This window comes from Neoarius graeffei, chromosome 7 (assembly GCF_027579695.1).
Source record: "Neoarius graeffei isolate fNeoGra1 chromosome 7, fNeoGra1.pri, whole genome shotgun sequence".
Classification (NCBI taxonomy): domain Eukaryota; kingdom Metazoa; phylum Chordata; class Actinopteri; order Siluriformes; family Ariidae; genus Neoarius; species Neoarius graeffei.
In genome coordinates, this window is record NC_083575.1 from 55,915,390 (window position 1) to 55,929,026 (window position 13,637).

The window sequence follows — 13,637 nt, forward strand, 5'->3', positions numbered from 1 at the left end:
AACAGTGTGTGTGGTAGATATAAAACAAATAAATACACTTCGGTAACTTACAAGTATATTTCTTTGTTTATAAGTGTTTAATAAATGCTAAATTCTTAAATTTGTTTAGTGTTTCACAATAAATGGTTTCTGCTTACCGGTCTTCTGCAGAGGAATATCTGCAACTGTGCACATTTTTACAAAATCAAGCACAAATTGTTCCCGTAGGTCTTTTCAATTCAGTTCCGTGAACATCCGATGTTTTAAGCGTCGCCTGTCTTGGCCCATCGCCGGCATCCGTACCACTGCTGGTGCTAGGCCTGGTCTTGAACTTGGATTCTTTGGATCATTGGTGTTTCTGACTTTTCAAGTGGTCTTTTATTGCGTCGAGGCGCACATAATCTATCAAATGTTGACAGTATTTGCAAAATAAAATACCATTGTGTTCATATACAGTAGTTCATCAGGAAATTGATTCACTCTTGATAATGCATTTACTGTCAGTACAGGCGCTGATCATTTGGCGCGTTTAAATGCGGATCCAGTCACCATTTTTGTTCACTTTAGCACGGCAACGTAAATACCGGTCTCTGTATGAGAGCAGCGAAGCTGTTGGCTGGGACACCCAGCTCAGATACCAAACGGCCAATAGGCACACGCGATTTATGCACGCTATTGGGCGAGCCTCGGAAATCCCTCAACGAAGTTAAAGGCGAAGTCCGTCGTTGTTAATGGCTTATTTGATGTAAAATATTTAGTTTTAATTTGTGCAAATAAATTTTTTGGACATTCCTTTTCAAATACTGGATTCCATCTGTTATTTTAGTGCATTGATGGCATTCTTGTTTTGTGATGCTTTCATTCAAATGGTACAGGGTGGGGTTTTTTTTATTTTGTTTTGCTTTGTTCCAGAAATAATGGTTATTCAAGCACTTCTCCACTCCAATATGATAACGCAGCCATTACTGTTATCACTGAGGCTCCTCCAGTCAGCTCTGTTTTGTCAAAAATAAACGTACTCCATTGCAGAACCAAATTTCTTTCGTGGTTCAGTGGATCGTGTTATGGCTCTAATGCGGTGTAGTGTTTGCTGAACTACACCGTTATAACCTGTAGCTTAAGGAAGGTGTATTTCAAGGTTGGTCTCCTGTGGATACAGTGGTTGTGTGCGAGGCTCTCTCTCTCAGCAGCAGCAGCTTTCCGACAAACACTGCTCGTGATATATTGGCTGTATGTTCTCATTACATTCCACGTGCAAACATGAAACGGTGGAAAGACGGTACACAGAGGGTTAGGAAGTGATCTGCAGTCTAAGAGATGTTTTTCTTTTCTTCATGCAGGACCTCGATGGGCTTCCTGGAACCTGGGTGTGTTTATCTGTATCAGGTGTGCTGGAATCCACCGGAACCTGGGCGTGCACATATCCCGCGTCAAATCAGTCAACCTCGACCAATGGACTCCCGAGCAAATCCAGGTACTGTCCCATGCTCTTAATCGGTAATGCTCAGGCCAGTGTTGTAATTTCCACATCTGCGAATAGGTTAGGGTCCGTGTACCGATAAATTTCATTATCGGACCATGTAAACGAGGCTGTCTGTGGACTTGGGCGTAGTCTCTAATTTTTTTGTGACCGTTACACTACAGTAAGGGTGTACCTGTACGTGCGCTAGAGGTCCGTCACGACCCGTATCTGTATAAATTGTCTTTAAAAACAATGTAACGATAATCAGACGTGCAGCAATTCGTGAAGGGAAATCTATAGACGAGTTCACAAACACGGCAACACGCAAAGAGTTGTGGGAAAGGTCAAAGGTTAAGGCCTCATAAACGAGCGGAAGCAGAGCACGTCAACAATGGCGGAGGCTACAGGCTCGCTGTGGGGACACTGTCGTGTTGTCGATTGCCACAATGGACGTCGACTGCTTGAACAGTGGACGCGAGAAGACTGTAGTGTACATTTAAGTGAGTGTGTACAGAAAAAATTATGTGAATCCAAGCACACAGTTTAACGCAAAAGTTCGTTTATATCCCGACCTTGTCAGCTGTCAGATTCATGTTCATGGACCCGCCTTGATTTTCACTCTCGCCGATAATCATTGTCTGTATACAACAGTATTATCTTGATTTTTATGTGCCTTAAAATGTAAAATGTTGGTTGTAATAAAAATCTGACAAGTTTCTGTGACTTTGTAGTTCTTACATCAGTAATGACTACTACTAGTCCCAAAATGATGGAAGCCTTATAATTTATATGAAATTTTAATTTTTAAATTTCACAAAATGAAAAGTAAATGGACACAAAAATGAAACATCCTTGTCTACTATTAAATATACTAAGCAAAGAATAATGCATTTCACATATTCCCACTACCTCTTGGTTAACAGGAGTAGATGTTGATCAATTAATTATATTTTTGTTTTAATGAATTAAAAATTTTGCAAGTAATATTTTTACTGCAGTTTACTACATGTAATGCACGGTTAAATAAAACACGAACACTACGAGTACAGCTTAATACATGATGAAGTAATACTAAATGGTATAAAAACACTGAAGTTCTGATGAACTATTGATAAGTATTAAAAGACCTGCACGCGAGAAGTTCACCAGTAACATTACAATTTATCAATCTGAGCAATTTGAACATAACCAGTCATTATCAAGACAGCAAACATCAAAGCCCACACCCCCCCAATGATACCACTTGTAGCACTGGTCACATCCTACGCTATGGAGCACTTGCATGTGATGTCACAGCCGATCCAGATTGTGACAGACGCCATCTTGTCGGTCAAACGCCATATTTCCGCCTTCTACTTCTGGTTCTACTTCTGCTTTTACTTCTACCTTTTCTTCTAGAAACCCCTACTATATACAATTCTACTACAACGGCTGCGGCTACAAGCTCTCCCTACCTGTGCACGTTTTTTGTTTTTTTTTGTGTATTTTTGCGTGTTCGTCTGTACCGGACTTCAATGTCCACTACAACTGTATGGACTTATTGGACATTGGTTTCCAGCAGAAAATGACGGTTTGTAGCGATTTCCATCGCATGCACAACATTCCGGACGAGATAGCGAGACCAGCGGGGTCTCCGTGGATTGTTATCGGCAGCAAAGCGAAGGAGGCGGCGCCGGGAGCGGAAGCAAAAGCGAGGCTGCAGGCAGAGCCGGCCTGTTGACTAAGCTCAGAAAACAGCCACTCAAACCTCCACTGCCAAGCCTCTACCTCTCCAACTCCAGATCCATGTAAACAAAACGGACGATTTGGAATTACAGCTGGAATTACCTTATTCTATTCTATAATCGGCTGGTCAGTGCTATACTCAATACTTAAGTGACTTACCCGTCCAATGAGGATTCTTGTTTACAAGATGCCACATCTGAGTCGCTGACAAATCCTGAATTTCTGTAAAGAAAACTGTCCAGAGATTTATAAGCACGCAGTGCTTCACCACTGAACAGCGAGGGAAAGTTAATGAGGTAATTATACACGTCCGGGTATTCCGCTGGCAGTTCAAAATCCGGTCGTGAAAACTCCGTCCGGTAAGCCATAAGGGTCACTAATCTGTAGATCGTTTATTTTAGACATATATCTAGTTATCTGTTCCTTAGAAAAATGAGCCGTGTAGTCCGTCGGTTGAAATTGATCCATTCTGTACACGAGTGCAGCAGTATTCAGCGGTGTTTTTGACCGACAAGATGGCGGCTGTGTACTTTCCGGTCACGTGACTGCAAGATCTCTATTGTCATCATTTTCTGTTATGTCCTCACTGTCCTTACACAACTTCTGGCACACACCACACACATACACTGGTTTCCCAGTTTTTCGGGTCTTTCTTCGCCTGGTCTTTTTGGCTGCTGGTTTGTTCCTGCCTTTCGGTGGAGAGTCAGGTTTGGACAAAGTTGATATAGCAAGGTCAGCTGTTGAGGCAGCAGGCTGAGGGTCAGATGTACCTGAAGTACATGACTGAGTATAGTAAGTGATACTAGTACTGATACAATAAAACAGACGACTGTAATCTGGTAGGCAGCACGACTTGTATTATTTCTCTGTGTCAGATATAGAACTATAACTATGAGTCGTTGACCTGTCAAAAACTGCAGTGGGCGTGGCAGTATCACCGGGTACATACCTCGATTTTTCTTCATCTTCCTTGGACGGTACAGGCTGGATTTTCAAAATATCTTTGGCATATGCAAGCGCCCTTAACTCCTCTTCTACCCCCATGGTAGTTGGCAATCCCCGTTCTCTCATATGCCTCTGCAATTCTGCCTTCTTCCATAAGGCGTATTTGCTAAGGTTTGGCTTGTTTGACGCCATGTTTTCATCTCCGATGAGGCCTCGACCTTTGACCCCTGCGCATGCGCGGCGATATGTGTGAACTGGTCTATAATTCTTGAACTGAAATGCTGATCTAGTGCACGTGCATAGAATGCGTCCTCCAAGTAGATTAGAAAATGGTATAATAATAATTATGCATCCGTGGTGTTTGCAGCTGTTCATGTGCACGTCCTCAAGGGAGTATAACTGAAGCTTCAGATTGGCACTTTAATATTGACATTGTCTGGTCTTTGCAGAGCTTTTTCTACTCTGGGTTGAATTATTTAAAAAATGACAATTACATTTAAAACTCAAGTCTAATGCGACTGTCCTTTCTGGATTTGAACGAAGAGTTAGTGTGTATCACGTTTATTGATGATTAGTTTCACCATCATTATTTGCCTTCATTTACATTATGTCGACAACAGGCTCTTAAAGCTTTAATTTCTTTCTGTTAAAGGTACTGACTGCAAAGTCATCTGAAATTTCCAAATGTATTTATTTTTGTGCGCACACGTACGGCATTTTCCCATGTCTCGCAAGAACAATATCATGCAGACGAGATGTGATCATATTGATGTGCTGAGGGTCGCTTTTCTCCATTTTGGGAGCGTTTTCTTCCCGCTTGAGGTAAACAGTACGGCCCTATGGAAATGGACAAATGCAAGGAGCTTTAGCTAATTATCATAACCATGGAACTGCGTCACACAAAGATGGCGATGCGTGGAAAACATCTGGACTCTATATCGACCTCGGAGACTTTTGAGTCACAGGTATGTAATTTGTGGTTGACATTCACGAATAGATCCGTGAAACAAGACGAATATACCTTTTCTCTGTGACTGCTTTTGTGTTATTTCTTTCTCTGGAAGATCAAAATATTAGGTGTATAACTCCAAACCCATGTATTTTAAGGCTAAGATAGCGACGCGCTAGCGAGAATGATTTTAGTTTTGTCCAGAAAAATGACATGCCATCTAACCTTGCTATATCATTCAGCAGGCTTTTTCTTTTCCGCTGGCGGGAGAGCTGAGTCCGCCATATTTGCCCACGCCGACTTGTTTTGGTTAAAAGTAGGTCCAAAAAAGTAGGTCATGGTGGTCACGTGATATTGTTGCTCACTTGCTTCGGCAATCTCCGGGATCGTAAAACGCGGGACGCTTTTTATCTCAGCAAAACATTTACACGTAGCATACACAGCGTGTACAGTACATCTCGAAACTCAAACAGCAATAGACATGGCAGTCAACACCTTTAACCTTACACTGTAAAAAAAAATCCGTTGTTTTTACGGAAAAATACTGGCAGCTGTGGTTGCCAGAATAATCCTGTTAAAAATACAGTGAAATGTAAACAACATTACAGAATAACTTGTACATTTCACTGGGATTCCATGTACAATTAATGATAACGAAATGTAAATTTTACAGGTATTCAATGTACAATAATCAATACATAACGGTTAATTTGTGTTAAGACCTAAAGTTTCGCTGAAAGCATCTAGGAATGAATTGCGAGTGTTCTCGATTATTGGTTTTTGTGGCTCCAAAATGGTTACAAGCAATGGTCTACTAGACAGATATTTTATTTGATTTAGAGTTTTACGAAATGTGCCGGAGAGCCTCTCCTGACTTTTTTTTTTTTTTTTTTTTAACAGGGCAGTGATGTAATTTTAACTATCACATTCTGCTTTAGTATTACAGTTTGTCTGTGTTTAAACTACAACAATTTGTAAATTCTACAAAAAAATATGATCAATTCAACATAATACTGTTAAATTAACAGTGGTATTTGGTTAGGAGTTTTACAGTATATTGATGTAAATTACACACTGCTTCATTGTTTTTATGTCATGATTTTACATAAATTCACTGTTATTTCTACTGACATTTTTTACAGTGTAGTTTCTTTCGTGAATGTGTGTAAAATTATAAATTTTTTATTCTTGTCGTTTTCTTCTATTTTGAGTTGAGTGGAATTGGGTTTAGTTAATGTCGTGTATCAAAGTACCAGGAATTTGCCACCTGCTCATTTTCCCCTGCCACAAAAACTGAAACTGACTTGTATCTGCTCACTGTGCTCTTTTTGTGACGGACCTTGAACAAAGCTCCATCTCTAGTTTAATTAATTTAGCTTGATGGTTTGTGTGTTAATAGGGAGGAGTTGAACATATTAGTGTAGACTGACGATTATAATCTACACCTAGTACTGTAAAATGGTAGCCAACATGTATTTTCATCTAATTAAGAATTATTTTTTTAATTATTAAATGATGCTCCTTATAGACACATTGAAAAGCTGAAACTCCAGTTCCTGGCTGTTTTTCGTGTTGAAATGTTAAAACCTGAAGATGCTATAAACGGAAAATTACCACACAGTTGATCTGAGCTTACTGGCAGAAATAGGTTCGAAAAGGTTAATAAACCTCTTGCCGTCTCGTTATGCGAGGCAGTTAAATGAGAGGACTGTAAAGCTCATTTGAATCCATTTTATTAAACGACACGAGTGCCGCTTGCGTATTTTGCAGTGCCGTGCTCTGCTGATGACTGTAGCTTTTTAAACTAGCCAGAAGTGAGGAAATAACATCGGCGTGCGGACCACCTGCCATCTTGCATTGTTTATTTCTCTTTCCACGAGCTGTTTCCATGTTGCTGCTTGGAATATGTTCGATATACACAAACATGTCACTCAATGTCCATGACTCGTGTGTAAATACACAAGCACTGTGGGAGCCTCAATCCTCTTACCTGCTGTTCTAGCACGAGCGTTGTTCAGGAGTTGTTTCCAGGAAGATGCTGCTTCTAGACAGTATGTGCTCTGACACACACACGCACACACCCAGAGTCCTGATTGAGCAAAAAATAAATAAATTGTGGATTTTTGTGATGATTACTAGTTGGGGATTCACAGTGGTCGGGAGGGATAGATATTTTCTGAATGTACCATAAGATACTAGTCTGGCTAACGCGACTTCAAAGCTCTGCGAGCATTTGGTCTGGCAAAGATATTAAGCCCAACCGTTTCCCAAAGGCGTGGTTGACCCGCCTCCCTGAAATGCCTCAGTTTGCTACTGGTCGAAGCCAGAAAAGGCTGTGACGAAGCTTAAACCAATCACGTCACTCTTTTCTCTGACGTATGTGACGCGACGGAAACTGCTTGAGTAACAGGAAGAAGATAAATACCTCCAGGGCTGCTCTTTGCTCCGTTTTCAATGAGAACTTCCCGTTGAATGCTTTCAATACAGCATCTACCGCTGTGTCAAAGGCTTGCCGCTGCTCCATGTTCGTAATGTTTCTAGTGAATGAAGCGCTTCCAGCATAGATTCTGTAAACAACCTATGGCTTCCGGTCGCAGTTCTACTACGTCACTGCCTTAAACACGCCTCTACCCAGGGCCGTTGGAGATGCTCAAAGTTGATTGGCTCCCGATTTTTCGGGAGCTTGGAAGAGCTGGAGATAGCTTGCCTTGCCAGACTAAGCTCGCAACAGGCCCTCGTGTTGCGTCACGCTTAGGATGGGCGGGCCCAGGCTAATACGATACATGCTTCATAACTGCTTGAGTGCCAAAGTTATTTATTTTTTTTAAACATTCAAAACCACATTTCCAGGGTTTCCATAGATTTGTTCCCGTAACGAGCTCCAGACACTCAAAAATCTCATTTTGTATTTTTGAAAAAAAAATTATTTTTTTGGCTCATTAACAGAAGGTCATGAACCAGTGTTTTAAAGCCAGTGTCGTACACAGCCGTTATTAAAAACGGCATGAATGATTTATTGTCCTTTTGTAGAAATGAGCAGCACAGAGAACGTCTCCTCTCTGAATACTAACTGGAACGTTAATGGTTGATTAATTCTTGATGAGCAATTGTGCAATTTTTTTTTCTCTCCTTCCCTGCTCACTCGCTCTTCGTGAACTCCTCCATCAAGCCCGTGGTAATTTGCCACCCACAAAATTAAGACTGTGTGCATTGCTTACATTTGATGGTGCATGTCTTGTCTTTATCTCTCCGTTTCCATCTCTTCTCTCCTCTCTCCTGTGTGCAGAGTGTGCAGAGCATGGGCAACACCAAGGCCAGACAGCTGTACGAAGCCCATCTGCCAGATAACTTCAGACGGCCACAAACTGACCAGTATCTTTTTGTGTGCGCTCGAGTATGTGGGTTTATGTGATGTAATGTATATCTTGTATGGTGCCGAAGCCCAGGTAATGTGTGTGTTTTAAGATATGCTATGGGTGCTTGGCTACAGTCCGATATGTCCAGAGAGCAGCATGGTTGTGATTTTTCATTATTTGAACGTTTCTGTTGAAGCTAGAAATATACTATGAGCAGATTCAGGTTTGTTCAAGTGTTGGAACAAATTTCACTGTATAGTCAAAGGCAAAACGTACATCTCAATCCATGTTTTACATTTTCCTTCTCATAGAAGTTTATAAAAAAATTACTTGATGTCAAAGAATAAACTGCATATCTTATTTGCACGTTGTTCATATCTTTTTCTAACATATACTGACTGAAGTCACTCTCCTGCAAGTCAATTTTTTAAATTATAGTTTAGTTTTATCCTTAAATATAACACAATGCAAAATTTACTCAGAATTAAGGAGTAAAAAAGGAGAAAAAAAAACCCACTATCAAATGAACCGAGCCTGTGTGTTGGGAGAAAGTCTAGGTTGTTTTCAGACTGCCTCGATATTCATGTTTTTCTTTGCTTTGTTAACCATTTTCTCCAGCCTTTTATTAAAAAAAATTCTTCATTTTCAACTTGTAAGATTTTCCATCACAAGCATCTCATCGATGAGTGATTGACAGCCATTGTTTGTAACTTGGTGCTTCAGTCTTGAGCCAGTTCTTAAGGCCAATTTATGCTGACAACGCAGTCCTCGCAGATGGCGTCTGCAAAGCCCCCCCCTTCGCAGACGCTCTGGGTGCACCTCCCAAAAATTGTGACCACCGCAGACAGCGTCGCAGACAAGAGGGCTCTGATTGGTACACACTGGTACTGATTGGTACTGATACACACACTTCCGCTTCCCTACTTTCCCGGTTTGTTTTGTTTTCATGACCGCCATTTTTAAAAACATGAGCGAAGATGGAGCAGCACGAAGAGCGGTTGATCGAGGAAGTGAGGAAGTACGTACATCTATACGACTCCAGTTCTAGTCATTATAAGTAACCGGAGGATAAACACTCCACTAACCACACCCACCAACTACTCCTAGCGATTTCGCGACTTCGCGCCCCCTTGCGTTGTGGCGGTGAATAACATCGCGCACGCCTATTACTCCCCGCTCAACGATAAATTACAACTGTCTGCGAAAAGCTATCTGCGAAAGCCTTGTCGCAAGAGCATGCAGAGGCCTTTAGTAATAGCCGTCTTTCCAGCCGCCAGGAGGATCTTGATCAAATATTGGTCTCCTACGTGTACAGTTCCTTCCAAATGTTCGAGGTATAAAACAAAAGATTTAGGAATTGCGTTTAAGTTATTCCACGAAATCGAGTTGTATATGAGCCGAGTCGTCGAAAAGCCATGTATGAAGAGTTTGAGTGGAATAACGGTTTTATTCTCTCCCCATTCACTGGATTTTGAGAAACTGAGCATTTTTATTTTTTGCAAATTTGATAAAAACTTTATACAAAACATTCGACATAATCATTTCTGCTTGGAATGTAAACAAACCGGTGAAATGACGGTAGCAATTTGTGAAAAATGCTGCTATAATAATTCTTGGGGGGGGAGTCGTTCTGATCACTGAATACTTTAATTCCTTTTTTTTTTTTTTTTTAATTATAATTTTGGGGTTTTGTTTTCTTGTCCTCGCTTGGTTCAGCAACATGTGCTGCCATTTTGTTTTTCTCTACTCTCGGTATATGAGCTGATATCCTAGTAGTAGAGTAGTCGATCAGAGCACGCGATTGCTCATATCCAGTGAATGTGGATAGAATAAAACCCTGATATGCACTCGTTGTCTCAGTCCCCCCCCCAAGGCTGTATAGTTGTACGTTTCCGGAAAATGTGTGGGGTCTGTATCCATGTGGTTCTGTCGTCTCCAGCATGGCTGTTGAGCATTTATCTGTTTTTACTTTCAATTTTAGGTGTAATGAAATGATGAATTGGATTCATCCAGCTAAATTCTCTCCATCTTAATGATGGTGTCCGTAGTTTGGTGTGTTTTCCACATCTCATACCCATACCACATCTCATCTGGAATCACTTTGCCCAGCTCCTTCTAGCTTTCTGCAAGTGAATCTTCGTCTGGTAAAACAAAGTGTCCCATTTTCTTGGTTTTAACTTTATACGGTTTTACGTGATGTGCTGTTTTAATAGCGTCCGCTCTTCATGAAAGGCTTTTCGCTAGGTTTTAGAGCATACCTGTGGGAAATTCTGCCCTTTCAGCCACAAGAGCATCAGTAAGGTCAGACAGTGATGTTGGGCGAGGAAGATGGGGTGCACTCAGTGTTCCAGTCCGTCCTAAAGGTGTTCAGTGGGGTTGAGTTCAGGGTTCTGTGCAGGATTCTTGAGTTCTACCAGTCCAGCCTTCAGAAACCATGTCTGGAATGACCTCACTTTGTGTAAAGGGTCATTTGTCGTGCTGGACCAAGTTTGGGTTTCCTCTTAATTCCAGTGAAGGGAGATTTTGTAATGTAACTGCATACAAAGACGTCCTATACGTCCTAGAAGTTTCTTCTTTTCTTCAAAATATACAGTTGTGTGCTTTCAACTTTGTGGCAACAGTTTGGGCAGGAAGCACATGGGTGTGCTGGTCAGGTGTCCACAAACTTTTGGCTGTAGAGTGTAAATATTGTATGTTAATATACTAATAGTTTACTTGGTTAAAATGCAAGTGCCGTTTTAAAGGACATTGACAGTCATATTGCTGTCCAGAAATGTTGGGTTCGTTACTGCTTTGTAAATTTAACCCCTTCTGATATAATTTGTACAATTGGGTGTGTCTCATAACCTGGTACGGAAAGTATGAACCAGAACGGGACGGTACATTACAATAACGTTACGTCTTCTAAACATTCAGGGGTTTCATACTTAACATCTTGTACTCACACGTATCGCTGTCATGTATTCTTTGATTATCCAGTATTTATTATATCCCGTCACATTGTATTAACGTTATATTCACGATATTTTCAATTGAAATTGATCTAAAAGCCCGGGACTCCAATTACGGAATACACCTCGGCGTGACATCACAAAGAAATCCCGTGTGGCGGAACGAGCGCCATCTCAAGTAAAATGTGGTTTCGCACTGATTTGTGAAAACGTGGGTCATAAAACAGAAGCACAGATCAAAAAAGATAAGAACTTGAAATGTATACAATGTCAGCTGAAGAAGTGAAAAGGTAGAGGTAGGGAAGAGGCAGGAAATTGTAAAATGGATGAATAAATAATAAGTTATATGTTTTGACAAAACAACTAAAATGTATTTTGTTTTTCTTCTCACTTTATTTATCATCCGGGACGGGTTCATCTATAAAGGCGGGATGACTAATGTAAGTACCGATTAAGGCCACACCAATTCGATTAGTTGGTTCTCGGAATCGCCGCTTGAAGAAAATGCAAAATGCAAAAAAAAATCGAAATCAGACTCCCGCCAACAGAAAAGGTCACGTGATGTCGAAAACCAACCAAATTGCCCCTTTCACTTTAGATAAAGACTTGTGGAAGAAACATGCCTGTGGAGGGGAATCCTGCAAAGCCTGTTTGTGATTGTTAGGATATTCAGCGAACAGAAGCGTAAAATCTTTGACAGGTGTGTCGAAATTCAAGAGGGGGAAAACTTTGCACAGTGGTACTCAAGATGCCGTGAGCTTGTTACCCTGCGATGTGCCAACTTGGACAACTCTGTGGAGGTGGGTTTGATTTATATATTTAATTGACTGATGTGAGGGGCAAACAAAAAATCATTCGAAGTATTCAGAAGTAGCCTACTCCTGGTCAAATCTTTTTTTCTGTGCATTGTAGATGTTCAATTGACTGTAATTCAATCGTTTATTTAGCTTATCTGTTTACTGGTTTGCCTGTATTGTTTGGTCTATTTCCCAGGGATGCAAACAGCGCGCCTTTTGGCGGATGCCGCCTTTTTCACGGCTGAATTGCGCAGATCCGATTTTTTTTTCCTTTTTTTTTTGGGGGGGGGGCGTTGGAGTGTCTGATTATAATTTCAAAGTAAATTCTGTATTAAAATTACTAAATAAGCAAATCCGTTACGGTCCATGAAACATAGGAAGTATAAGGATGAGAAAAAACAGTAAATCGTTGAAAGCTGCGCACATTTGCGCAGCTTCGTGCAAATGTGCGCAGCTTTCCGATTTACTGGTTTTTTTTTTTTTCTCATCCTTATACTTCCTATGTTTCATGGACTGTAACGGATTTGCTTATTTAATAATTTTAATACAGAATTTACTTGGAAATTATAATCAGAAACTCCAACGCCCCCCCTAAAAAAAAAAAAAATCGGATCTGCGCGATTCAGCTGTGAAAAAGGCGGCATCCGCCAAAAGGCGCACTGTTTGCATCCCTGATTTCCACCACTAATTTTACCATCAGAGCATTTTTTTTTTAAATTTTATTTTTATTTCACCCGCTCGCTTCATATTTTTCCTGAAAAAAAAAAAACGAGAACCAACTAATTAAATTGGTGTGGCCTAATAAAATGGTGGACGTGACGGATGTCTCTGTGAAACTGGAACAAAAAATTACATTAGGTAAATGTCACAAAAATGGTATTGCGGGACGGAACACTTGTTATACATGGGATGCAACAGCATATAAAAACCCGTAAGGTAAATATAAGTATAAGTAAATATAAATTTTCTATTTATTTATTTAATTAATTTTTGCAGTCCGGTTTCCATCAAATCCTGTGCTCTGATTGGCTAGCGAGCGTGTCCGTATCCTACGATACGGACCCCAGTTACAGATCCCGGTTATGGACCTCTGGCAACTCGCTCATTCACAACATACATAGTATAATTTTTTTTTTTTTGTCAACATTTTGTTTTTTAAATAAGATTTCTTTATAAGATTATCAAAACTCTTATAAATTTTTGCCAGCATTTCTCAGGAGAATAGCATTAATTTTACAGCTTGGATAGCGATAACGACAGTGTTCACAGCGAAAGCGAGTTTTACTACCCTGAGGAAGAAGAAGAAATAAAAGAAAACATTTCAGGAGAAAGCTAAAATCCTCTAACTGTTGCTAACGCCGAGCAAAAACATGGCTGAATCCTGAATGACTCAATTTTGTATAAATAGGGGACTACATAGGCGGTGAAATGTAGTTTGCTTTTTGTTTTTGTTTGTTTGTTTTTTTTCTGCCA

The 13,637-nt window shown here is 40.4% G+C and overlaps 1 protein-coding gene across 6 annotated transcripts in view; it reads left to right on the forward strand.

The window, feature by feature from the left end:
* smap1 (small ArfGAP 1) overlaps positions 1-13,637 on the forward strand; it is a 275,166-nt gene that overhangs the window by 97,212 nt on the left and 164,317 nt on the right. For all 6 annotated transcript variants that reach the window (XM_060926022.1, XM_060926023.1, XM_060926024.1 and 3 more), the window contains exons 2-3: positions 1,320-1,453; positions 8,347-8,432. In XM_060926022.1, the coding sequence (XP_060782005.1) occupies positions 1,320-1,453; positions 8,347-8,432 (220 nt within the window). The remainder of the gene's footprint in view (positions 1-1,319; positions 1,454-8,346; positions 8,433-13,637) is intronic.